This window comes from Eumetopias jubatus, unplaced genomic scaffold (assembly GCF_037043125.1).
Source record: "Eumetopias jubatus isolate StellerSeaLion01/CBP00866 unplaced genomic scaffold, mEumJub1_p1.0 scaffold_6, whole genome shotgun sequence".
NCBI classification, from domain to species: Eukaryota; Metazoa; Chordata; class Mammalia; order Carnivora; family Otariidae; genus Eumetopias; species Eumetopias jubatus.
The window spans coordinates 28,570,968-28,595,753 of NW_028274812.1; the positions used below are offsets into that span (position 1 = coordinate 28,570,968).

The window sequence follows — 24,786 nt, forward strand, 5'->3', positions numbered from 1 at the left end:
GACTGGAAGGTGTTGAAATAATGCAATGACATGTGATGTGTTTACTTTCTAAGTGATGATTTTGGATAAAACCTTTAAAAAGTGTTTTTTTAGTTAATAAATTACCTGGGTTCAAAGTACATCCAGTTTGCTCTCCCCTACCCCACCCCATCCCCACCCCTGTCTGTTTTCTGCTCTTAGTTTTATTTTATTTTATTTTATTTTAAAGATTTTTATTTGAGAGAGAGAATGAGAGAGAGAGAGCACATGAGAGGAGGGAGAGTCAGAGGGAGAAGCAGACTCCCCGCTGAGCAGGGAGCCCGATGCGGGACTCGATCCCGGGACTCCAGGATCATGACCTGAGCCAAAGGCAGTCGCTTAACCACCTGAGCCACCCAGGCACCCTCTGCTTTTAGTTTTAATCTAGAAAACCATGGATTGTTGTTTGCCCTATTCTTTCATTCCTAACATTCAGTGTGCCCAGTAGAAGCTCTTTAGTTTAAAAAAATTCTAAAAACATATTATCACAACTGCCTTTCCTCTGATGTTGAACCGTATTTGAAAGCACTTTTTTTGTTTTTCCCTTGGCTCTTAGTGACCCAGTGGTACTTGGTGGGGGCACGTGGCAAATCTGTAATCATAAGGCTTATTTATGTGTGATATTTTATTCTCGGGGCAGTTTTATATATATGCTCCGTACAGGAAAAGCTGTCATGGTGTATATCTTTATACCCTTACTTTTATTGCTTCCACACTCAGAGTTTAGTATATGGCCTTTATTTCTGCCACTCGGAGCACGAGAAGCTAGTGTTGTATTTGTTAGCTCTTGGATAATATCCATTTTTATAAGGGCTGTGAATTAGAAAAAAATTGCTGTTGTACAAGAACGGAGAAGTTGGGGAAAGTAACTGGACTTTGCCAAAATTCTCAAAGGTCACAGTGATCTGCTGTGATCTGAAGAGCAGTGACCTGGCCTTACTCATTTATAACAATGCCTCACTCAGGATGGGCAGTCAGTGTTTGCTGATCAAAAAACAGATCTTAGAAATTAAATTTAATCCAGATTAAATCAGTGTGATGCCTTACTGCTCACACATCAACTACCACTGGTTTGTAAATTTTTTTAAACGGATTCTTCCTAAATCCTTTCGTGAATTTGTACTTGAACGCAAAAAAAAGAAATGATTAAAAATGGTCTTATTATATTAAGTAATAGAATAAATACACGTTATACCTCCATCATTTTCACCATGCAGAGTAGGCCTGCATGGAGACACGATGTCCCCCAGCTGAAGCTTAACATACAAAAACGAGATCAGAAAATGTATTGCTGTCAATCATCCAGAAATGGCTTTTGTTATCCTTCCTTGTGTCCCCTGGACCTTACATTTCATCATTAAGATGTTCCTTTTGATATTTTTTCCTGAATCTTCAGGATTGCCCCAAGAGCCTATCAGTTAAGGGTTAACTGACGTCACAGGCTCGATGTCTGGGTTTGTTTGTTTTATAATTGAGTTGCTTCAACCACACAAATGCGTCCCGGTAGAGATAGGAATGTCTGATGTTGGTAGAAGACTTGTTTATCCCCCATACGCCATAAATAATGGCCAAAAATGGTTATTCTGTGGAGGGACGTTTACTATAAAATTTTTGACTACCAATGTTACTTAGACCAATGGGAACTGGGTTTTAAAGGCATCTACCACAAGGATTATTTTTTGTTTTTAGTTTTAGAAGAAGCTAACAATAGAAAACAAAATATGGCAAAACCCTTTTAACTTTGGTCGTAGGTCAGAACATCCACTTGCCCTCCTAAAGAAATATAAGGAGATTTTTAGACTTTTTTTTCTATGCAGTTTTATTCAGGGAACATGATCTATTCTAATGAGCCTGGTTACAGCTTGGTTCCACCGTACAGACAGCAAACTAACAGAGCTAGTTTTTGTCATGTATCTTCTCGCTGAATTTTAAGAATTACTATGAAATTACTCACCTACAGGAATTATTTAAGTTATTATTAATAAACTTAAATCTGATTTTCTTTCTATTGCCGTCAGTTTTGTTGGGCAAGTTTGTGGGCCGATTCTGTATTTGGAAACCGCCCGAAACTCGGTGTTATAGGCAGAGGTGTGGTAGTTCGTAGACTTTTTAAAAAGAAATTCTACGGTGGCCATCCGTTCCACACCTAGAGTCCTTCTTCTTCTTTCTTTTTAATCTGTTTTTCTGTAATGAACTTTAACGCCCCGGGTAAAGTGACTCTACAAAGAACAAGTAGCAGCAATGCATAGAACCTGGAGTTCTTTTTTTTTTTTTCTTTTTCTTTTTCTTTTCTTCTAGTGTTTGCATTCTATTTCACCAGCCCCATTTCTACCCCCTTGTTCCTAGTGGGGGAAATTGTAAGGGCCAGACCCATTTCTACCCCCTTGTTCCTATTGGGGGCAATTCTAAGGGCATCCACTTTACAATCCCCTCTTTGCTGTACAGTCTGCCCCATTATTTTAGTTGCCCTCCACTGGCCTTGGTCCTCATCTGTCTGTTGTATTATAACAAAATGCTTGAATTTCCCTGGCTGACAAACTGGTGTACTAAATATTTTATCCTATGAGAAAAATGAATTTTATTTCTAACCTTTAAGTTACCTTTAAATGTCCACTTAGAAAACTGTGCTATTACATAAGATCTAGTAATAGAGCTGAAAGCACCAATGCTAGTTTTTCCTTCCTTCAGTGAATTAGGAAATTGCAATCCTGCAAGCTGGCTGTCAATTAGCATTATCTCCATTTGTTTTAGATCCAGACAGGCGGTCAGTTTCCACCATGAATCTTTCGAAACATGTTGATCCCGTCATTAGCAAGCGGCTCTCCTCTTCATCTGCAACTTTACTAAATTCTCCAGATAGAGGTACAGTCAAAAGGAAAACAAAACAAAAAAAAAAGTGTTCTGTTATTTACTTAATGCTTTTTTTTTTCTGGATGTTTACAGCTAAAAATAAGCATCTGAAGTTGCTTTCCCTACGTTTCTTAAATAGGAAGAACAAAACTTCAGAGTAAAAAAGCAATAAACGGCTGAGCAGCATTTCCCTTGCGACAAGAACCTTGCTCATTTTAGAACTTGGCTGAATGGTTGCATTTAGCAGTGATGAAAGCGGTGCTTCTCAACTTTTTAGTAAATGAGTTTACAGCTCCAGAAATCACCCACTTATCCACCACCATGCAAATAATCTTTGTTATGAACATTTATTTTACTTCAATCATGTTGTCTTTGACTTTTCATCTGTACTTTGGGAATTCCAAGCTTTGACTTTCTAAAAAATCTTGAATGATTCATGTTGGTAGACTTCACTTTGCTATTTGATTTCTAATTTAACTAAACCTTGCTTACTGCATCTCTTTGTGTGTGTGTGTGTGTGTGTGTGTGTGTGTGTGTGTGTGTGTGTGTGTGTATGATTGGTTTTTGGTGTCCATTCATTTTGATCTTAAGGGATTTGGCCTAACTTCAAGAATATCATCATTGAAGCCTTCTACAACTTTTAATAATCATAGTCCTCCAATTATTGTTTTATTTGAATTTTGAGTTTTATTCATCTCATGGATTTACAGTACATGAATGTTGAGTTATTTATAAAATTAAAGTTTTATTTTACATATTTATATATCATAAAAGAAAAATCAAGTTTTTAAGATAAGCTATGGTTTTACAGAACTTAAAGTGATTTTAAGTTAGAAAGCCAAAGAATTATTGTGCAATATAAAAACACATACTCTCTAAAAGTAACAAATTGTGGTTATTTTGAATGATTTATTAGAAACTGAGAAACGTTCAGTGTTTATAGTCTTTTAAAAAAATTCAGTGTGTGCATGTTCTGTGTGTATGTATATTCATATATTTTGTATTGTATAAAAGTTGTGTCATTGTAATGTACAGTACTATACGTGTTGATGTTATTTTATAACTAATAACTAATCTCCTAAAGCAGTAAATGTTGAACGGTTTCCTAATCTTGCCTTTTAACCTAAAGCATTCCTTTTTTTTTTTTTAACTAATTTGCCTAAATCATCGATATTAGACTTCTAGTCAAATTAGGGGCCTTCTATCTGTTAGAGAAAAGTATTATGAATTAACATTCCTTTCATAAATAGCCTTTATTTTCAAACTCATTCCCTTAGTATAAAATACAGCATATGAGTGCTGTTCTTACAGTTGTCTACTCATCTTTTCTTTGGATTTGATCACTTACTCAGCACTCTAATTTTATACTTTTGTGAACCTATGTCTAAGACAAACTACAATTGGGATTTTACAATACTTTGAAGTCAAACCTTACCTACTGCCTCCTGCAGTTCCACGGCTGAAATTGGGGTAGATGGGCAATAAACCAAACAATATCCTACCACCCTTCTATGGGATGACAGTGATTTGTCAACTAGCAACAGGATTGTTTAATAGATTCTGCCTGATCATATCTGATTGTATATTCTTAATAGGATCTTAAAACTGGGAGAGTTTTATTGGACGGCTCATCTCTTCCAGTTGGGGTAACAGAGTTCCAGAGATGATTGCAGAGGTTAAAGACCCGATTTAATAGCCTACAAACTAATTGTTGGAGAAGAGGGTCTAGCACAGAGATTGCCAGCTCCTATCCTGTGTTGTTGTTATGCTGCATCTTCAGTTCTTACTTTCATGGATGTCCTTCCTTAGATCAACCCTGACTTTATACATTCTTCCTTTGAGTGAGGCTAAGGATCAAGGGAAGTTCAACAACCAGGTCCAGGAAACTGCCCCTTGAATCGTGGGGCCTATCAGATCGAATCCTAAGCTAGACTGATAGGATCAGAGGAAGAGCTCTAAATTTGGGAGTTCTGCAGCTCTGCCCCCTTGTCAAAAGAACTGTGAACCACCAGTTCCTGGATCCAATAGGCCAGGTCAAGTTTGGCCACGAAGGAAGGTTCAGTTCATCCAGGAGCTCCCATATGGTCCAGGAAGCTTTTTTTTTTTTTTTTTTTTTAAAGTTAGACAAAACTTTCGGTAGAACCGTGAGGGGGCTAGGCCTTTTAATGAGAATAGAAATTCTTCTGAATTTGAACTTCTCTAATTTATAAATTTAAGTAACTTAATTTTCTTTTCTGCTGTCTTTATTTTTTTCTATCTATTTTTAAAAGTTGGTTATGCTTTATTAAATTAGGAAGCATTCTTATCAAATTATTAAATTAGAGGCTTTTACAGACAAATCTATTAAAGGGTGTACACCATTTACTAGATTGTCTGAGCTTTCTCAGCTCTATAGCACAGGCCTTCAAACTGGTCTTAAATTGAGGCTCTGATGTGATCAAGGTTGACGTTCAGCCAGAATGCTCTCCTGGTTATTAAAAATACTGAAATATTTCCATACCAGTTGGTAAATACTCACTTCCCCAAGCTGTGCTTCCCCAGGTCCTCCATCCTCCAGAGCTAATGCATGGCATCCATTAACTCTGTGCCTATGCCTTACTTGTTTTTAAATATTTTGATTATCACACTTGAATATAGTGTCACACAGACTGAAAAAATGACCTGAGTTAAAAGAAACCTCTGATTACCAAAGATTTTTATAATTGCTGCAATAGAGAGAATTTTGCCGCTGGAAATTTTTGCATTAAAAATGTGTGTTTCTTAATATTTTTAAGCTACCTACTTAACCAGATTTTTCTCAAGGAAGGATAAGGAGTTTCAGAAAAAAGCAAGAAATGAAATTGCCTACAGTTTGCTTAAAATTAATCGATACATATTTCCCTAGAATCTAGATCACAGGCAGGTTCTGTTTGACTGGAGTAGGGTTTTTTGTTCTTGTTTTAATTTGAATTCACTGCCATCATTCTTTAAAAATCAAATAGCTCCTACAACATTTGGATTTCCTACTTCTCGTGAACTACCAGGATCTGGCAACACTTGCCTGATTTTTGCATGGCACCCATCGGAAACTGAACAGTGATTTCCTGCGTATGGAAGATTGGGGTAGTACAGATATCTATTTGTATGCCTCCCCTGGTCCAGATGGTCTGTTATAGGAATCATCAGTATCTCATTTTTAAGTGATTAAGTAGGATCAGTACTAAATATTGTTTCATGAGAATTAACATCTCTTCCTTCAGAGGCTTGTCATCTTAAAATCAGGCGCCTCTAGGTGGTGGTGGGGGGACAATAAACCAACTCTCCTGTCCTAACCTTTACTAAAAGTTATCTTCTGAAAGAGATCTCTCTCTCGTTCAGGGCATAGTAATGAACGCAGAAGTGGAAACATGTTCCTTCTGGCAAAATCTTTCATTCACGCTGTTAGATCTGTGAAACAAATCTCTTCGGATTTGCTTTAAACACAAGAGGGTTTTGAATCTTCATTTGAGGCAAATTCTTTGGTTGATGCTTTAAAGACTCACAGAAATAAAGTTAATGAATTTCTTAATCCAGGGGGAAAGAAAAGACCTGTCTTCTCAACGGTAAACCGTCTCTGCAGTTGTGAGCCAGTCATCCCGCAGAGTTTATCAAGGAAAGGAAGCATTCCTCTGTTCTTCCCCTTCTCATCTACTAGAAAAAAAAGAGTTCTGTTGAAGATTTTCATTTCATCCTCCTCACTCTTCCCCACTGGTTTTCTTATGTGACTGTATTCTACTTTTAGTTTACACTCAGTTCCATTGTTGGTGCTCACATACACACACTGCCATATTATAGTGTATAACAGCCCTTGTTCCACTGTCATTCTGCCATGTAACTGTTACTCTATTATATATGTATAATTGTATATATACACAACATATACATATTTATATAATCCTTTTATTTACGTCTGTCAGATAAGATTTAACTGTGAAGACTCTCCTAATAACAGAAAATCTAATAAATGATTCACTAATTCTTAAATTCACCGCAGCCTTGATCAAAATAACCACTTTTTAAAAAATAAAGTCAGGTAATTAAGGTAATTAATGGAGGTTGGTAGTTCCTTTCAAATAGGAGCAGATATTTCCTATGCCAACATTTAATATCAGATAACTTCTGTTAACCAAAACTAGTTTTTTAGAGTTTAAATATCATCCCTTAAAATACAACATATAAAAGGTTCTTGAGAGAACAATCGCTCCAGAGGCAAGAGGATTTGCACCTGCTGTTTATGATACAGAACAGAACTGGCCTTGTCAGGTTTAGACAGTTTTAAAGACTTTTATCAGTGACTTGGGAGTGTGCCCTGAGATAGAGATATATGGTTACTTTACTTTAATGATACTTGTAGGATTTTGCAAGCTTCTTCCCTGATATTTTTGGAAAGTAGCTTCTATATTTTCATAGGCCACCACTGGAAGCTAACAATGTAAGTGAAGTCATTAATTTATAATTAGCATGCATTTCCTAACAGTGGTCTTGCCACCAAGCCCCAGAACAGTTTGGGACTATATTCACTGCATTATTCTAAATTTATTTTCTGGAATCTTCACACACCCACTAGCAATTTCTCACATTAAGTTTATATTGGATTTTAGTTTTCTGTTTAATTTCGTCTTGCTTCAGCTTTACCCTTATCCTCCACCAAAATGTCTATGTTGTTGCCAAACAGGGACCTGAAGGAACATGGCTTGCCAAGTGGAAAAGTCAAAAGGAAATCCCAGACAGAACTTTGCATGAGCCCTCCTTCCTTTTATTAGATCTAATTTCCCTCCAGTTGACAAAGTAGCCGTTCATGGACGTCTAGCAAAATGTAATGGAGAGCCTTTCTGTCTGCATTTATATAGAAATGCAGTCCTGCATTACGCTGCCAAAGCCTGTGTTGGAGTTGATTATACAGCATACTTAGGAAGCCCCTTGGCTGAGGTGTGTGCCATTAGTCCCTGCCCGTCCTGATTAGGCAGATAGGTACAACTACATGCCAAACCTGACGGTGATGTTGATATTTCTGTTTTGTTACCTGTTCACTCCTAAAGGAGGGGTTTAGCAAGATCTGCATCCATAAAACTAACATAGAGCCCATCACAAAGTTAACATCTTGAAGAAAGGCAACATTATGGAATAGCTCCTCCTCTGGGCAGAATTCCTGTCTCCCAGACCCTATTCCTGCTGTCCTCCCTGGAGAGCCTCGTCTCCTGAAGGCCTGGCACATGAGCAATAAGTATGATGCTTTTGCCCCGCTTGCCCCCCCAGAAAGAATTCCTCTAACATCTTGCTTATGTGGTGACGTCTAGCTCGCCGCCTGCAGCTCAGCCCATGGGAGAGCAGCGTTGTTAACAGACTGCTGACGCCCACACATTCGTTCCTGGCCAGAAGTAAAAGCACAGCGGCCTTGTCTGGAGATACAGGTAAAACTGTCAAAGTGCAACTTTCTTAGTGAGGTAAAGTCCTCCTTTTAAAGCACACCTGAGCCACCCCGGTCCATCTAACTATGTCTCAGGCTTCCCCATTGTGTTTGCTTCTCTTTCCCTGGGTGCAGTGGCTTTCGATATGTCTGTTGGTGTTGGTTTCACGCTCCTGGTACTGTTTTCTCTTCGCCTTTTATCTGGACACCAGATGCCAGGCAGACAAAAGATGCCCCTCCTTGTGATCAGATGGCTTCGGATGCTTCTGTGTGTTTGTAACCTCACCAGAAAAACCTACCCCTTCCCTGCCTTTCTCTCTGCCCCTGCATCTGAGCAGACCATCAGAGGTAGATATGATTTAATATTTAATACTGATAGATGGCCTTGAGACTAAAATCAAAGCCCAGGTCGACTTAAGCAAGAGTTTCATGATGTGGCTGTGGCCTAGCAACTTCTGCCTGCACCAGGCTTTCGTATGTAATCTAGGAATTAGTACCCTCTCAAATCTCTAAGAGCTGTGGAGAAGGCTAATTACAGTCTTCTTCTTTGTTACATACTTTGAAAATATGGAGAATGTGCCAAGTACTGGTTATTATAATTAGTTATAACTCCTCTATGTTTTTGAAATGCAAAGCATGCCTGAATGAGCCAATTAGTTTAATGAGAAGTTAGTGTAGAGCCTAGATCTAGCTGGAAAGAAAGACACATCTTCAGCTTTTGGCAACATCTCTTTCGTGGTGAGTTGATTTGGTTTTTCCCAAATATTTCTGGGCACAATAGGTATATCTCTGTAAGCGGCCTAGCAGCCCTTGTCTTGGCACTCGGGAAATTACATAGCCTCTTCATAAAGTTCCCTTTCAAAATACTTTGCCTCTGCAAGTCTCTTCATGTTCATTAGCCATCTTTGCAAATCATTCTTGGTGGTTTTATGATTTTTTTTCATCTCTGGTGCCCAGTGAGCTAATAACAACCCTAATTCTCACAATACCCCCAGGAGGCAGTCGAAAAACCAAGTGCAGACATTCCTACCACCTGCTTGTGGAAACCAAGTGCAGTGACAATAAAGTGACTTATACCAGAGCCACTTAGAATTCTAATTGGTGGACTGGGTCTTAAACATGCTTCCCCCCTCCGTCCTCGGTGCCTGGAGTGATGCTCTGTGTACAGTTGTGCATTCAATTAGCTGGACCACAGCTTTCTGTGTTTTCTGTGAAGGAACTCTCCTGTCAGCTGTCACATCGCATCTGAGATTTTTCCTGGGGAGAAAGTACAGCTAATTTCAAGATAGTTTACTTTCTTTCTGGGAATGTCATACTCTTACACAAGTCATGAAAGTTTTTCCAAATGTCCAGCTAATTGAAGAAACTGTAACATTGCTTTTAGTCCTGTTTCGTAGGATCTACATAATTTAGGGCTCTCATGCTTTGGAATCTCCACCTCGTTTGTTGTTTCATACTGAATGACTGCTTCGCAGCTCAAAAAGTGTCTGTCTTTGCTGTTTCTGTCACCACTAACTTCTGTCAATTCTTTTCGCTTCTCCTCTGGTCCTTTACAACATTATTCACTCATTCTCCACCCACTCTGCCAGCCCATCTTCCCACATTCTCTCTTCACTGTTCTACTCAATCCGGGTGCTTTTTACCTGCTAACTGGCTGTTCTTTACTTTGCATCTTTCCCATTCTCCTTTTCACAATACATTTCTGTAATTTATTTTACGGTGAAGCAATGCATAGGCCTTTACTTGAGTTGTCGCTCTTATTAATACATTCCTTAGATCATTGTTACCTTATTGTTGCATTGATACAGCTTATATTTAATGAACCAAAACTGTTGTTTTAATTTTTTTCCATTTGAAATTTTATATGTAAACATCCCTTATGTTTATCTTGTCAAAAACACTGTATTCATCTCTTTTCCTTTTTCCATCTGCTCTCCACGATTATTCTTCCTTGTCTTTCCATTTTACTCTTGTCTCTTGAGTTCATCTTCTATCTGGTTTCCATTGGCAAGAGGATGACCTACATCCAGAGCCAGGGTTACAAGAGCAGATCAAAACAGCCATCCTTACCCCTAGGGTGTTTGGTAATTGCAAACTCCCAGAACAAGCAGTAAGAGCACTTGAAATTTGCAAGAGTCTCCTACCTCTCATTTGTGACCACTGCTTTGGGTCGACTTCTAAGTGCCCATTTTTTAAGATTTTATTTATTTATTTGACAGAGAGAGACACAGCAAGAGAGGAAACACAAGCAGAGGAAGTGGGAGAGGGAGAAGCAGGCTTCCCATTGAGCAGGGAGCCTAATGCGGGGCTCGATCCCAGGACCCTGGGATCATGACCTGAGCCGAAGGCAGACTCTTAACGAACGACTGAGCCACCCAGGCGCCCCTCCACACCCATTTTTTTAAAATACATTTGAAATACATGTGATCATTACGGCTCAGGGTTAAAAGAGTTGATACATATAAAATGTTTAGAATAGTACCTGTACATAGTAGGCCCTCAATAAATGTTATTATTATTTTATAAATTTTCTATTCTCTGTGCTATACTCCAGCCACTTGTACTGCATTATCTTTTCTCTGCACCTTTTCACATATAGTTCATTTAGAAGATCTTGAATAAGTCACATTAATGCACACTTGTTACCAAGAGTAGAAGGAAATAGAGATATTATAGAAGACTTTCTACTGGACACTCCATAGAAGAATCTTCATGTTTAATAAGACTACTTTGGGATACCAAGAGCACTCTGGGAACATCAAAATACTGTATATTATTGCTCTTACTCTTTTCTTCAGAAGGGCAGGATAATTCCAGTAAATGATTTAAAGGTTTCAGGTTTTTCAGTGGTTGCTATTCACAACAACCCATTCCATGAAACCTAATGTCCTTAGAATTTACAGTGTTTGTTTTAGCCAGACGATGTTCCTTGAACAATTAAATTTGAGGATTTTTTGTACAAACTGCATTCAATAGATTTAAGGATATTTTCTCCCTTTGCTTAATATTACCTCAGCGCTGTAATAAAGAATGAACCACAGGGGTGATGCGATTGGCTTAGATCCATGATCATCTTGGGAAATGCTCCCTAGATACCCCTGAAATTATTTTCCACTGGAGGAAAATGAACTCCCATTTCTGTGTTTCCTTTTTCCTGTCAGACCCAGGCCTCAGAGCAGGGCTGTGGTCTAGGGCTTCTTGATTCTGGAGCAAGGTAAATGGCCTCTGGCTGTGCCCTGGGTGCTCGGTGCCTCTCCTGGTCATTAATCCCACAGAAGTACCTTGTGCCAGGATCTTATTCTTTAAATGCATTTGATTGGCCTGGAAGAGTTTTGCATTATTGAATTCTTCCGTGTCTGGGAAATGCAAATGCTTTGTGTGGCGCTTGAAAAGGGTTATTTTCAAATAGTTTCCCCTGTGATCACAAGAAGCCAAATGAGACTAGGTTCTCCTTTCTCACAAAAAAAGGAATCTTCCTTCACCATTAAGTTCTGAAGCAAAGTTTATGTGAACTCCCAAGTTAAGATACACATATTCTTTTAAGGAGGACTGAGGGGGAATGCAAAACGTTTTAGTTTATCCTGAAGCCATAGTTCTGTTTTCAGAGGATTGGAAAAGAGAATGCAATTTCCAGTCCATTCCCTGCCTTGACCATTTAGCGATACCAGAAGATAATGCAAATCGTTTAATAAGAGAGCACGTAAATAAATAAGAAATCTGATCAACTTTCTGTCTGTAAATGAAACCAAAATAACATTTTTAACTCTATAATTCCAAAATTCGTAATTTGCCTTGTGAACTTTTTGAGTTTTTATTAGTAAATACTATTATACTTAGCTGAAATAATAGTCTTTTTAAAAGTTTGCTACAATGGCAATAGGTACGTAAAGTCATTTTATAACATCATCCAAGCACATTCTTGGATGTGGATTCAGGATGGATTCCTGAGTATTCTCCTCAGGAGTCATGTTTGTCTTTTTTTTTTTTTTTTTTTTTTTTTGCTGGAGGATAAGATTTCTGGGCGAGATCTGAAAAATGAACCTTGGAAACTTAGAACCCACACTTTTTTTTGTGTAGTGGTTTATGAACTTCCTTAAACCCATTTTTTGCCCGGAATCACTCGGTTAATGACAATGTTCCTGTGAAGGTGAATAGTCAGAAATTTAAAAAAAAAAATACCAACCTGAGTAAAACAGTAAAAGCTATTCACGATTCAATTTTATTTTTGGCAGTTCTAACATATGTATGTTCTATTCAGCGTTTGAAATGATTACATCTCATCTCCCCATACCTTCTACTCCTTGTTAATAAACCATCAAATGCCTTGGCTTTTTGGGAAAACCCAGAAGCCATGCATCTGATTTGGCTTTAAATAGACAAAACAATTATTAGTTATCCTTATAATACCTAGTAAGACTTGGTTGTTTAACACTGTAAAAATCCCGTTGCTTTTTTTCTACTGGCTGTTGAACCTTACTCCTGAAATAGTTGCCGTCAATCTTGCTTGCCTGCTTGCTTACTTCCTGTCTCTCCACCTTCTGTCCCATCTTAAAGCTAATTAGGAAAAATCTGATTATAAACAGTCCTTATATAAAAATGATCTGTCACTAATGTAGTGTTTTACCAGAACCATCAGCTCATAGGAATATAAGCCCATTGCTTTCCTTAATTATTAGACTACATCTGTATCTTTCATCACTATTTAAATAGCCAAAGAACTCACATAGTCTAGATTTTTCACTTGGACATGGCTTCTTTTTGGACACACCGTAAACTGATAGGACTGAGGAGAGTTGGAATATGATGGCTCTGGACACCTTTAGGTAATAACTTCTTCTCCCTACTTTTCTCTCTATCTCTGCTTTGCTCCTTTTCCTGAACCTGCTTTTGGCTTTCCTTCAACTGCTCCTCTGGCACTCTTGTGTGTAAAACAATCACCTACACCCTAGTTATCCCCATTTGTCCTCGTTCAGCATCTTGCAGCCCCATCAACATCATGCCCTCCAAAGCTGCACACTCTAGAAATCTGACGGATCGGCCAAAATTCTTGGTAACGCCACCGGAGGGCTCAGCGCGAAGGAGGACGGCTCATGGCACCGCGGTGAGTAGCCGGTGGGAGCCGCCAGGCGGGTCTGTGCCATTGCTGTGCAGGGTGGACACCAGCCCCGGCTGCCGTGTGGGTGTCAGAGTGGGAGGTGCCCACACCTGGGTGGTGTCCCCGTGCTTCCTCTCCACTTGGGAGTTGGGCTCCCCATAAAAATGTGAATTTGAGGATGAAAACTATTCTCCGTTCAAGGGCGTGCGTGCAGCTGAAGTACCATATGGGGACCTGTGTACGACTAAAGGCCACGCCAGCACGCTTTTTCATGTTTGCAAGTCAGAAAGCCCCGGAAGGGGGGGTGGGCCTCGACGGCTGCCTCTGCCTCTGCCTCTGCATTTTATTAAACCATATCCAGGAGCTGGCTGAACTCTAAATGTGGTTCACCAAAAAGCAAAATAAAGAATTTTTGTCTGCTTAGCTAATCCAAGGCCCAAATCCTACAATATAGGAACAAAGTATTTTGAAAACACTAGTGATTTGCTAGGTAACGAATTCTTGAAAGCCCACAACTGGGCTGTGTTATAGACTCAAATTTTGCAAGTGAAGAATATAATTTGTACTTGTAATTACTGGCAAGGTGGCTGAGCTAACATGAGTTTTCACCTATAATTAATTTCGTGCCATAAATGCAATGAGGTAACTTGTGTGTCTCTAAGAGTCTTTCTTCCTCAAACTGTGTGTTATTTAGTATCTGTTGAAAGAAGTAGATAAGGTTGTGTGGTCTTCTCTTAAAGGATTCCCCAGTCAACCAGAAGATCCCATTGCCTCTCTCGCATGGGAATACCACGACCTGTTTAATGAAAGGCTGAACAATTTTTTTTTTTAAATCTTAACTTCCCAGGGATTTATAAAGCTGATGGACACTTAAAAGGATTTTGCTTAAATGTTTGAGAATAATTTGAGGGTTGTGCGAGAGCTTGAGGGCTTTGCCTCTAGGCAGTTTTCTTCCAAGCCCCAGGCTTTCAGGAATCAGTGTTTAATTCCTGATTGAGCCAGACCTCCAGCCCCACAAGGAGGTCTTGCAAGTGAAGCTTGGAGGTGAAACTACCTTTGATGTCTGGGTAGTTGTTCATCATTAGCACAGGAGCTTCAGAGAGCCTACCTGTGGATAAAAAGCAATAGTTAGAAGAGCTTTGCCCCCAAAGGTTGGGGACTTACTGAAGAGGGAGAAGCACTTAGCAAAGGAAAAGCATCTTGTTATGGATAAAAACACAACCTAACACACCAGGAGGAAAGGATGAGAGCTGACCCTTGGTCAACAGATTAAAGGAGAGGGATTTGTCATCACATGATTCAGAAGCTGCACTTTCTCACCCATTTTAATTTTTTTGGATGCCTTCCTCATCCTGTATTTGATTTATTCATCATCTTTTCACCTCTTTACCAAATATTTAGGCAAATACCTGTTTCCAGAAGTGACTCACAAGTCTTTTATACCCCAGAGCTGCCCTGTGGAATTCAGTTGAGCCACCAGCGACCTGTGGTCATGGAGCGCTTGAAAAGTGGCTAGTGAGAATGACAAACAGAATTTTCAATTTAATTTCCTTTTTAAAAATGTTTATAGTAAAAAAAACGTAACAAAATTTACCATCTTAACTATTTTTAAGTGTACATTTCAGTAGTGTTCACATTGTGCAGCCTATCCCCAGAACTAATTAAATCTTGCAAAACTGAAACTATCCCCACTGAACAACAACTCCCCATTTCCTCCTCTCCCACCCCCTGGCAACCCACCATTTTACTTTCTGTTTCTTTGAATTTGACTACTTTAGACACGTCCTATAAATGGCATCATACGGCATTTGTCCTTTTATGATTGGCTTATTTCACTTTGCATAATGTCCTTAAGATCTGTCTGTCCATGCTGTAGCATGTGACAGGATTTCTGTCCTTTTTAAGGCTAATATTCCATTGTATGTATGTATGCATATACACACGAACACACACGTACACATATGCCACATTTTGTTAATCCATTCGTCTGCTGGTGGACATTTGAGGTGCTTCTGCCTCTTGAATATGAATAGCACTATGAATAGCCCTGCTGTATACGTGGGTAGCAAATATCTCTTCAAGATCCTGCCTTCAGTCCTTTGGGGTATATACCCAGAAGTGGGATTGCTGGATTTTGTGGTAATTTTATTTCTAATATTTTGAGGAACTGCCATACTGTTCTCCATAGCAAATGCACCATTTTACTTACAGCCCCACCAGCAGTATAGAGGGGTTCCACTTCTTCCACATCTTCACCAACACTTGTTATTTTCTGGGTTTTTGTTTATTTTATAGTGGCCAACCTAATGGTGTGAGGTGCTCTCTCATTGCAATTTTGATTTGCATTTCTCTAATGATCAGTGATGATGTTCAACATCTTTTTATATGTTTGTTGGCCATTCACATATCTCTTTTGAAGAAATATCTATTCAAGTCCTTTGCTCATTTTTTAATCTTATTCTTTAATTTGTTTAATCTTTAATTTTTGTGTTGAGTTGTAGGATATGTACATATTCTGGATATTGCATTTTCTGGATATTAATCTCTTATCAGATATATGATTTGCAAGTATTTCTCTTATTCTGTAGTTTACTTTCTTACTCTGTTGATTGTATCCTTTGATGCACAGGAGTTTTTAAGTTTGATGCAGTCCCGTTTGTCTATTTTTGCTTTTATTGACTGTGCTTTTGGTGTCATATCTAAGAAATCCTTCATTACAAATCCAGCGTCATGAAGCTTCCCACTTTTTTTGCAGGAATTTTATAGTTTTAAGCATTAAATTTAGGTCTTTAATCCGTTTTGAGTTTTTGTATATGGTGTAAGGTAAGCGTCCAACTACATTCTTTGGTATGTGGATATCCAGTTTTCCCAGCACCATCTATTGAAGAGACTGTCTTTTTCCCCACTGAGTGGTCTTGGCACCCTTATTGAGGGTCCTTTGACCATGTATATAAGGATTTATTTCGGGCTCTCGACTCCATTGGTCTCCATGTCTCTCTTTATGTCAGTACCACACTGTTTTGATTACTGTAGCTTTGTAGTATGTTTTGAAATCAGGAAGTGGGAGACCTCCGATTTTGTTCTTTGTTTTCAAGATTGTTTTGTCTATTCAGGGTCCCTTGAAGTTTCATATGACTTTAGGATAGATTTTTCTATTTCTGCAAGAAATAATACTGGATTTTGATAGGGGTGGCTTTGACTCTGTAGATCCTTTTGGATAGTATTGGCATTTTAACAATAAGCCTTCTAGTCTGTGAACACAGAATGTCTTCCCGTTTATGTTCTTTTCATTTCTTTTAGCAATGTCTTTTAGTTTTCAGTGTAGAAGTCTTCTGCTTTCTTGGTTAAGTTTATTACTAAGGATTTGATTCTTTTTGATGCTATTATAAATAGAAATGTTTTCATAACTTTCTTTTCAATTTTATTTAATTTTAATTCATTTAGATCTAAACTCAAATGACCAAAATGTGGCTAGTGGCTAACTTATTGGACAGCACAGATGTAGAACATTTCTGTCATCACAGAATGTTCTGTTGGACAGCAGGCCTTGGAGTTTCGGTCTATATTGTCTCTCTTGAACGTTATTTGTATTCTAAACCTAACTCTAATTGTAAAATCAAAGCTTTGGTTTTGTACACTGTACCTTTGTCCTGCTGGTACAGTGTCCGCTGACATATGCACCTTTCCATGTATGTTCCACATTAACCTTGTGGGAAATGTTTATAGGAGAGATTATTGTACAGACCACTGGCTATTAATTCAGATCAGGGGGAGGATGAGGAATGCCTTTACATGTGTGGTACCCAAATAGGTGATTGGTTAACAAGACCAGTAAAAAGACACCTAAAAAAACTAAGAGGGTAAAACCATCTACCTGCCTGAGGATGTCGTCTCAAGTACCGAACATTTTTCTAAACCTCTTTGCCTGTTTCCCTACCCCTTTAAGGTGATTAAAGGGAGGGCAGTTTTAGGAAAGAAAGAATTGGTTCAATGGCACTTTAACTTTTTTTTTTTTAATCCAAAAGGAAGGATTATACAGTTCTTTGTAGGTTCTTTCCTTCAATTCCTGTCTTGTCAAGACACAGATGATGAAATTCATCCCTGTTTCCTCCATGTCACAAATTACCCTTCCTGACTTATTTTCCCATTCAGATGTCTCCTTAATTTGACTTCAGCCAAAGTAAAATGTTTTGAGAGAAAGTAAAAAAAAAAGCTACTTGAGATGCTTAACCCCACATTCCCTTGGGAAGAGGCCCTGCCTTCCGCTCTGGCACTGATATGCCAGAGACGTAATTGCCCCCAGTATCGCAGCCAGAAGTGTCCCCTATGCTGGCTGCCACTTCTACCACCAGGGACAACAGCTGCATTCTGAGGCCCCACCTCCCACCTTCTGGAACCAGAAATGGGGGCAAAGGCTGGTCATGCAGCCACAAGTGATAGAGAGCTGACACACATCTTATAAAAGCTCTTTCCTGCCCCAGTCTTCATTTGTTTTATTTAGAAATTCTGGGAAGACACTGAGTATTATTTGATACTCCTGTTTTCCCCGCACCTCTAGCCCAGTCCATCCACTAGGATGCTACTAAGGAAAGTGGAGAGAAGTAATTACAAGGGACACTGAAGGGGAACAAGGGCGGTGGGGGCGGGAGGAAGGCAGAAAGAAGGAAGTTGATTCTTGCACCAGGCAGAAAGGAGAGAAAAAGGGTACACTACCAGCTTCTTGGCCCTGCGGCTAGATAAAATAGATCAAGTTCTGTCCCTTCTCTTGGCCTCTCACAGTCTGCTTTCCTGCAAGGGTCCCACAGAGTAAAGTACTGACAGGTGCTCACACAGGTGCTTCCAGCTAGTATCCAGTCCCATCCCAGGACACTGTTGGCACGTTTTACATACTTAGAATGAGTCTTCCTTGCTCTGTGCGGTTTTTGTTGTTGTTGTTTTTGTTTCTGTCTTTTTGTCTTGGTTGACTGTAGATTACCAAACACTCTGGGTTCCCGTTTGCTCATTTTGACTTAAAAAAGGTATCACCTCCCTGGCTGAATTTCTCATATGCAGTTAAAAAAGGAATGATGTTTTGACACACTCTCCCATTTCAATTTTATCCTTAAAGAAGATTGAAAATAGCTAAAATGCTTCACCTTGAACCTGACTCTTCCTTCAAAGGCCATTAGGTGAAAAAGGAATTATTATTATTATTATTATTATTTTAAAGATTTTATTTACTTGACAGAGAGAGAGATAGGGAGAGAGGGGACACAAGCAGGGGGAGTGGGAGAGGGAGAAGCAGGCTTCCCGCTGAGCAAGGAGCCCGATGCGGGGCCCGATCCCACAAGCCGAAGGCAGACGCTTAACGACTGAGCCACCCAGGCGCCCCCTAGAAAGGAATTACTTATATAGTATCAGTATAAAGGGAAAAAATGAATTCAGTCTGATGTAGCAGACACATAAATTTAAAAAAAGGCTGAGTACGGTATTTTCCAACATAGGGAAAAAAATGCTAAAGAATTAAAATGGAGGGCAAGGGGGAAATGGAAGTGACTTTTATTTTGATATTTGTGTGGGTTAAACAAGACAATGAGAGATGTTGCCCCAGGTGATTGTGGACACAAAGTAAGTATAGGTGCTTTCTAAGAGTATAAGTGTATTTTTTTAAACAAATTTAACTCCAGATCAGACATCCAGAACTTTATTATTAGTGTCAGATGATGTGAATCCAGTTATAAGATTCAGGTTTTGAGCTAACAAGGGCTTTTTGTGGGAGTGGAATGGATATAAATGACAAAGGCTGGAAATTTTCCAAAAAGTCACTCTCAATGGGTTGCAGCTCTGCTATCAAATACTGTGAATGGGACTGTCCCACTCATAGCAAAATCTAATTATTGTGTTTTTCCGAACTTAGGCCTATAAAAGAGAGAGGGACAGAGAAAACCTACCCTTCCAGCCCACATCTGGCATTCGGAGAGTGCTATCTCCTTCTCATCCCAAAGCAAGATCACCAGCTCCCTCCCGACTTTGGTAAGCGAAATTTAAGAGCTTGGCTGGGTTGCCCCATGTGGAAGAAATTGTAGCCTCTGTTCTCTGAAAGCCAACTATTCATTCTCTCCATGCTGTTTAGCATTGACTTAGGGAATAACATTTTTCCTTGTAAGAAAGGAAAAAGGAGGTGGGAATGAGCCTCTAAAGTGAATATTTCTGTTTGCCACATAAGAAACAAACACACCAGCTCAGTATCTTCATTTCTTTTCCTTACTGGTGCTGGCGTGCTAGGGCTGTCACGTGATAGAGGAGTGGGGAGGGGAAGGGTCTGGCAAAGCCTGCCCTGGTGACTCCCATTCTCTTTCTGCTGTGTGTTGCCCAGGCTGCCATCCAAATCCTTTCCTCACCTGCCTGGCACACCCAGGCCAACCTCCTCCTTGCCTCTCGGATCAGTCAAAGCTGCCCCTGCTCAGGTCCGGCCGCCATCCCCTGGCAACATCCGCCCCGTCAAGAGAGAAGTCAGAGTGGAACCTGAGAGGAAAGACCCCGAGAGGGAACCCCAGAACGTTGCCAATGAGCCATCACTTAAGGGCAGAACACCTTTAGTGAAGGTGGAAGAAGCCACAGTTGAAGAGGGGACACCTGCCGAGCCAGAGGCTGCTCCTGGTAAGATTCTGTTGCCTTGTGATGCAGTGCAGGTTGTTTGCTCTTCTTGGGGGACTTAGAAATTTTACTCCAAGGTTAATTTTGGGAACTTTTCCTACGTGCGATTTTCTTACGTATAAAGAAAGAAATATCCAATCAAAAGCCTATCGCTGAAGCCACAGCATATTAATTCAGGTCTGACTTATGAATCCTTTTATTGACCGAGTCCAGTTTTTCACAAAATGTGGCGTTCAGAGCACCTGCCTCAGGATTACTTGTATTAGTCACTGCTGTGTAACAAATCAGCCTAAAACTTTGCAGCTTATAACAACAGTTATATGACACAGATCCTTGGGTCAGGAGTTTGGAAGCAGCTTAGCTGGGTTGTTGGAAGATGATGCACACACATGGCTGAGCTCCATTTCATGGCACATGAACCTCTCCGTAGGGTTGCTTGATGTCCTCAGTCTGTCTGCTGGACTCGCTTGCTGGCTTCCCCCAGAGAATGTGATCTGAGAGAGCGCCTCACAAGGAATTCACATCTTTTATGCCTAGTCTCAGAAGTCATACACACAGAAGTCACAATTTCTTCAAATTCTGTTCATTAGAAGCAAGTGACTACGTTCAACTCATACTCAAATGAATGGGATTAGTCTCGCCCTTTTAGAGTGAAGATCTTCAAAGAGTTTATGGAAATAGTTTTAATTTACCACTTCTGTAATGTTTCAAAGTACAGAGCCCTGGCCCTGTCTTAGACCTACTGAATCCAGGTATGTGGTGGATCCAGGGACTCTGAAAGACACTAAGCTCATCAATCAATTCCTGTGCAGAATTGTCAGATAAAATGCAGAATGGCCAGTTATCTTGTGTTTAGTGGAGTTGAAGGACCACCAGCTAGCCTATGGTGCTTGACAGAGGTCAGAATTTGTTCCAAAAGACCCAGTGGATCTCGTCTCTGCCAGGCTAAACCAGATGCTTTTTAGAAGTTTAGAATCACCTGGAACCAGGAGTTCAATATTTTTTGTTGAAAATTGTCTTCATTCAAAAGTTTTCCCCTTGAGACTTAATTTGAAGATGTGGGCAGGGACAGAGAAAGAATAGATAATTCAAGACAAGTGACAGTGTTGTTGGACAGTAGAAGAGTCCAATATTTATTTGCATGGAAAGAGAGAGAAGAGAAAGGCCAAAAAGTGTCCTGGGGGCAAAGAAAAATGCATTAATCTTGAAAGGAGGGTCTAGAATACCAGAGATCACACCTCCCAGCGCAGCATCTACGTGGGACTCCTGGCCACGTAGAGTGGCTCTCTAGGCCATTTCCTGAATGCGGATAAGGTCAGAGGACTTATACTGCCATCTTGCATCTTGGCATCAGGACAGACCACGGAGGCCCAAATGGGTAAGGAATACGAGTGCCGGCTCCTGAAGAGGCCCTTGACTCCTCCCATCTCAGACCTGGAGACAGCTCTAGGTAGACAAAAAGGGACTTCTTCATCTTCATCGGGTGTCATCTTCCCAGCCTGAATCTGGGCTCATGGCAAGGATGCTAAGGATGGTCATAGAAAGGCTTTGGTCCACTAGTAATGAATAGTCACTAAAGAGAAGGAATTTTTTTAAGTGTAATGAAAGACAAATGGAAGATCTCATCTTCTTTTTGCTCAGAGTATAACTTCCCACAGAACCTAAAGTGAGGCTCTATACTGAGTACACATTTGATACATGTTGTTAACTGATTAACTTGTATAAAAATAAGACTTGGTGACAGAGTGTCAGCTTTGTTGGATGTCTCACTTACACACGTACCTTTTTGTTATCTGTTGCTTGGTTACAAATAGAATACAGTGAAACCGTGAGAACACACAGTAATAAACATTCCCTTTTCTTTTATAATGATGAATTCTAGGCCTCGGGTGTGGGGAATGCTAGTTTTTGTTTTGTTCTTTGGGTTTTGTTTCCAATTGGTTTTCTTCCTGTACCTGTTTGTACAGCTGCTTCAGCCCCAGCCCCAGCACTGGCCCCCGTTCCAGCGCCGGTCCCAGCCCCAGTGTCAGCCCCAGCCCCAGCGTCAGCCCCAGCCTCGCCATACACTGTGACTGCCGCCACTTCTCCCAAGACCTCCGCAGGTACCACTGACCCAGAAGAGGCCACGAGGCTGCTAGCTGAGAAGAGGCGGCTGGCCCGAGAACAGAGAGAAAAGGAGGAAAGAGAGAAGAGGGAGAAGGAAGAGCTGGGAAGGTAAAGGGAGTGACCATTGCTCAGTGAGCAGGGCCATCCTGGGGTTACCTTGGATTAAATCTTCAGTCTGAGAGACAAGAGGTGGTGGTAGTGATGAAGGGGAATGGACTAGTTGCTTCAGAATCATGCCTCTGGCCACTAAGTCATTTTTTAAAATCACATTTTTCTACTCTAATGACAGTACAACACTGATGGAGAAAGGTTTTAAAGAAAGAAAAAAAATCTATGCATAATCTTACCAGTTTTCAGTAATTGGCAAAGTGGATTCTGGGTCTCTGAACAGTGTAGGGGTTTATACACGTACATAAATATGGACACACACACAGACATCTGTTTATGTAATTCTAACCACAGTAGAGGTACAATTGTACAGTCTGATTTTTTTTTTTACTCAACATATTTCTAATCTCCGTGTTTCCTCATTATCTTTCTAATAATCATTTTAAAGCTGCATAGTAAAAGCTTGTGTTTTCTTCCCGATAGAACTCTCAGGGAGTAGCTGGGAGAGGTAGTTCAGTGCCCCATGATTGCCTGCTGGGCAGGATGCTAGGGACAGTTGGCTTAGTTGGCCTCCTCCTGCAGCTAATAAAACCAATTTGTCAAGGACATTGTTCTTCAGACAAGCAGAATTGCATCTCTGGGGAGGATCGCAGCTCAGTGCTGGGCAGCAAGCTTGGACATTGATCACAGCTACACTTGATCACAGCAGGGAGCTTACATAGTCTGTCTTCGTCCTGCCCTTGTAACAGAACATTGTAACCTTTATTAATTGGCAAAGATTTCCGGGGGGGGGGGTGTGTGTTCAAATTCATTACTAAAATGTTCCATTATTGGATAAAACTAGTCTTAGCCTTTAAAGATAGTTAAATTGCACATCCTTTCACAAAACAAAGCTCTCCTCAAAATATTAGTGGTTGCATTTACCTTCTGTTTACCACGACGCAACGTGTGGCTGGGAAAATGAGGAAGAAGAGAGGGTGGCTTCTCATTTTGTCCCCAAAGCATGCTGAGCGTGGCCCGTGGAGATTTTCCTCAGAACAGACTGCCCAGGCCGCAACCACAAACTCGAGGCTCTCTTCGGGGAGCTCCGCCCCCCCCCCCCCCCGAGTGTATCTCTGCTTTGTGTGTCTCATTTTCCAGACAAAAAAGAGAGGAGCTGGCGCAGAAGGTGGCGGAGGAGCGGGCTCGGCGGGAGGAGGAATCCCGCCGGCTGGAGGCCGAGCAGGCCCGGGAGAGGGAAGAGCAGCTGCGGCGGCAGGCGGAGGAGCGGGAGCGGCGCGAGCGCGAGGACCAGGAGCGCGCCCAGAAGCAGGTAGGCGCCCGCCCGGCCGGGGCCAGGCCCGCTCAGAGCGGAGGAGAGCACCCAGCGCGCGGCATGCCGGGACAAGGCCCCCGCGCCTCGTGTGCGCATGCGCGCGCTCGCATCCCGCACCTGCCCCGTGGACCCCCGAGCCTCCGCCTCCGGACGGATGCGGGCGGCCGACGGGCCTGAAGCACAGGCTCACTTCTTGTTTCCAGAAGGAAGAAGAAGCTCGCCTTCGTGAGGAAGCAGAGAGGGTTCGGCAGGAGCGAGAGAAGCATTTCCAGAGAGAAGAGCAGGAGCGCCTGGAAAGGAAAAAGGTGACCGCGTCTAAAACAGAGCCTGGGATGCTAATTGTAACTTCTTCCCAGACTTGAAGCCCCAAGCCCAGGAGACTAGCTCACCACACTCAGAAAGCAACTGTGTGCTGCCCATTCCAGATAAACTAAAGCAGCTCCCAGTATTAATCATTTCGTCCAAAGAAATCTGTCTTCATAGTAAGCCCCCACCAAAAACAGTTCCTTCCGATTCATGTGGCTTAAGTCAGTTCCAGCTTGATGTGAATAATGCCAATTAAGTTGAAGCAGTGGGTATTATAATTGCCCACAGTAACAGACGTGTTAGGAAGACCCATTTGCCTAGTCAGTGAAATGTGCCAGGCTCGCCTTCTTTCCCTCTCTGACCCCTTTGCACAATTCTCCCTTTCTTGTAGCGACTCGAGGAGATTATGAAAAGAACCAGGCGAACAGAAGCTACAGATAAGGTACTGAGGTGCCATTTTTAAACTATTCTTAATAGCTTTTTTTTCTTTACTTTCACTTGTAACTTTAACATTAAAAAATCTTTTTTTTCTTTTTTTTTTTGGTAGAAAACTGTTGATCAGAGAAATGGAGATATAACCAAGGGAGCTCTCCCTGGAGGAACAGGTATTTACTTCAGTGAATTCAAACAAATTCAAATATAGAATTTTTGGATTGACTCCCTAGAGATGAAGATATTCATTGACTTGGGGGAAGAAAGGTACTCATTGACTTACAGAAGCTTAGGTGTGTGTCATCTAGTCCACAGATTTTCACCTTATGTAAAACTCTCACATTTCTGGCAGATGTTTTTTCACATTTGTTTATACTCTAATAGTGTGCTTAATATTTTAAATCATGTTACATTACAAATATCCGTATTTGTGAATATATGTTTGTATATATCTATGTGTATATATATATATGCCTATAGAGAGATATGTACACA

General features: G+C 40.7%; 1 protein-coding gene across 2 annotated transcripts in view; it reads left to right on the plus strand.

Annotated features, from left to right (window-relative positions):
• MAP7 (microtubule associated protein 7) overlaps window positions 1-24,786 on the plus strand; it is a 169,125-nt gene that overhangs the window by 129,852 nt on the left and 14,487 nt on the right. For both annotated transcript variants that reach the window (XM_088024246.1, XM_028121462.2), the window contains exons 6-15: window positions 2,770-2,880; window positions 8,184-8,297; window positions 13,267-13,394; window positions 19,285-19,400; window positions 19,744-20,027; window positions 21,992-22,238; window positions 23,379-23,550; window positions 23,757-23,858; window positions 24,251-24,301; window positions 24,407-24,464. In XM_088024246.1, coding sequence (XP_087880372.1) covers window positions 2,770-2,880; window positions 8,184-8,297; window positions 13,267-13,394; window positions 19,285-19,400; window positions 19,744-20,027; window positions 21,992-22,238; window positions 23,379-23,550; window positions 23,757-23,858; window positions 24,251-24,301; window positions 24,407-24,464 — 1,383 coding nt within the window. The remainder of the gene's footprint in view (window positions 1-2,769; window positions 2,881-8,183; window positions 8,298-13,266; window positions 13,395-19,284; window positions 19,401-19,743; window positions 20,028-21,991; window positions 22,239-23,378; window positions 23,551-23,756; window positions 23,859-24,250; window positions 24,302-24,406; window positions 24,465-24,786) is intronic.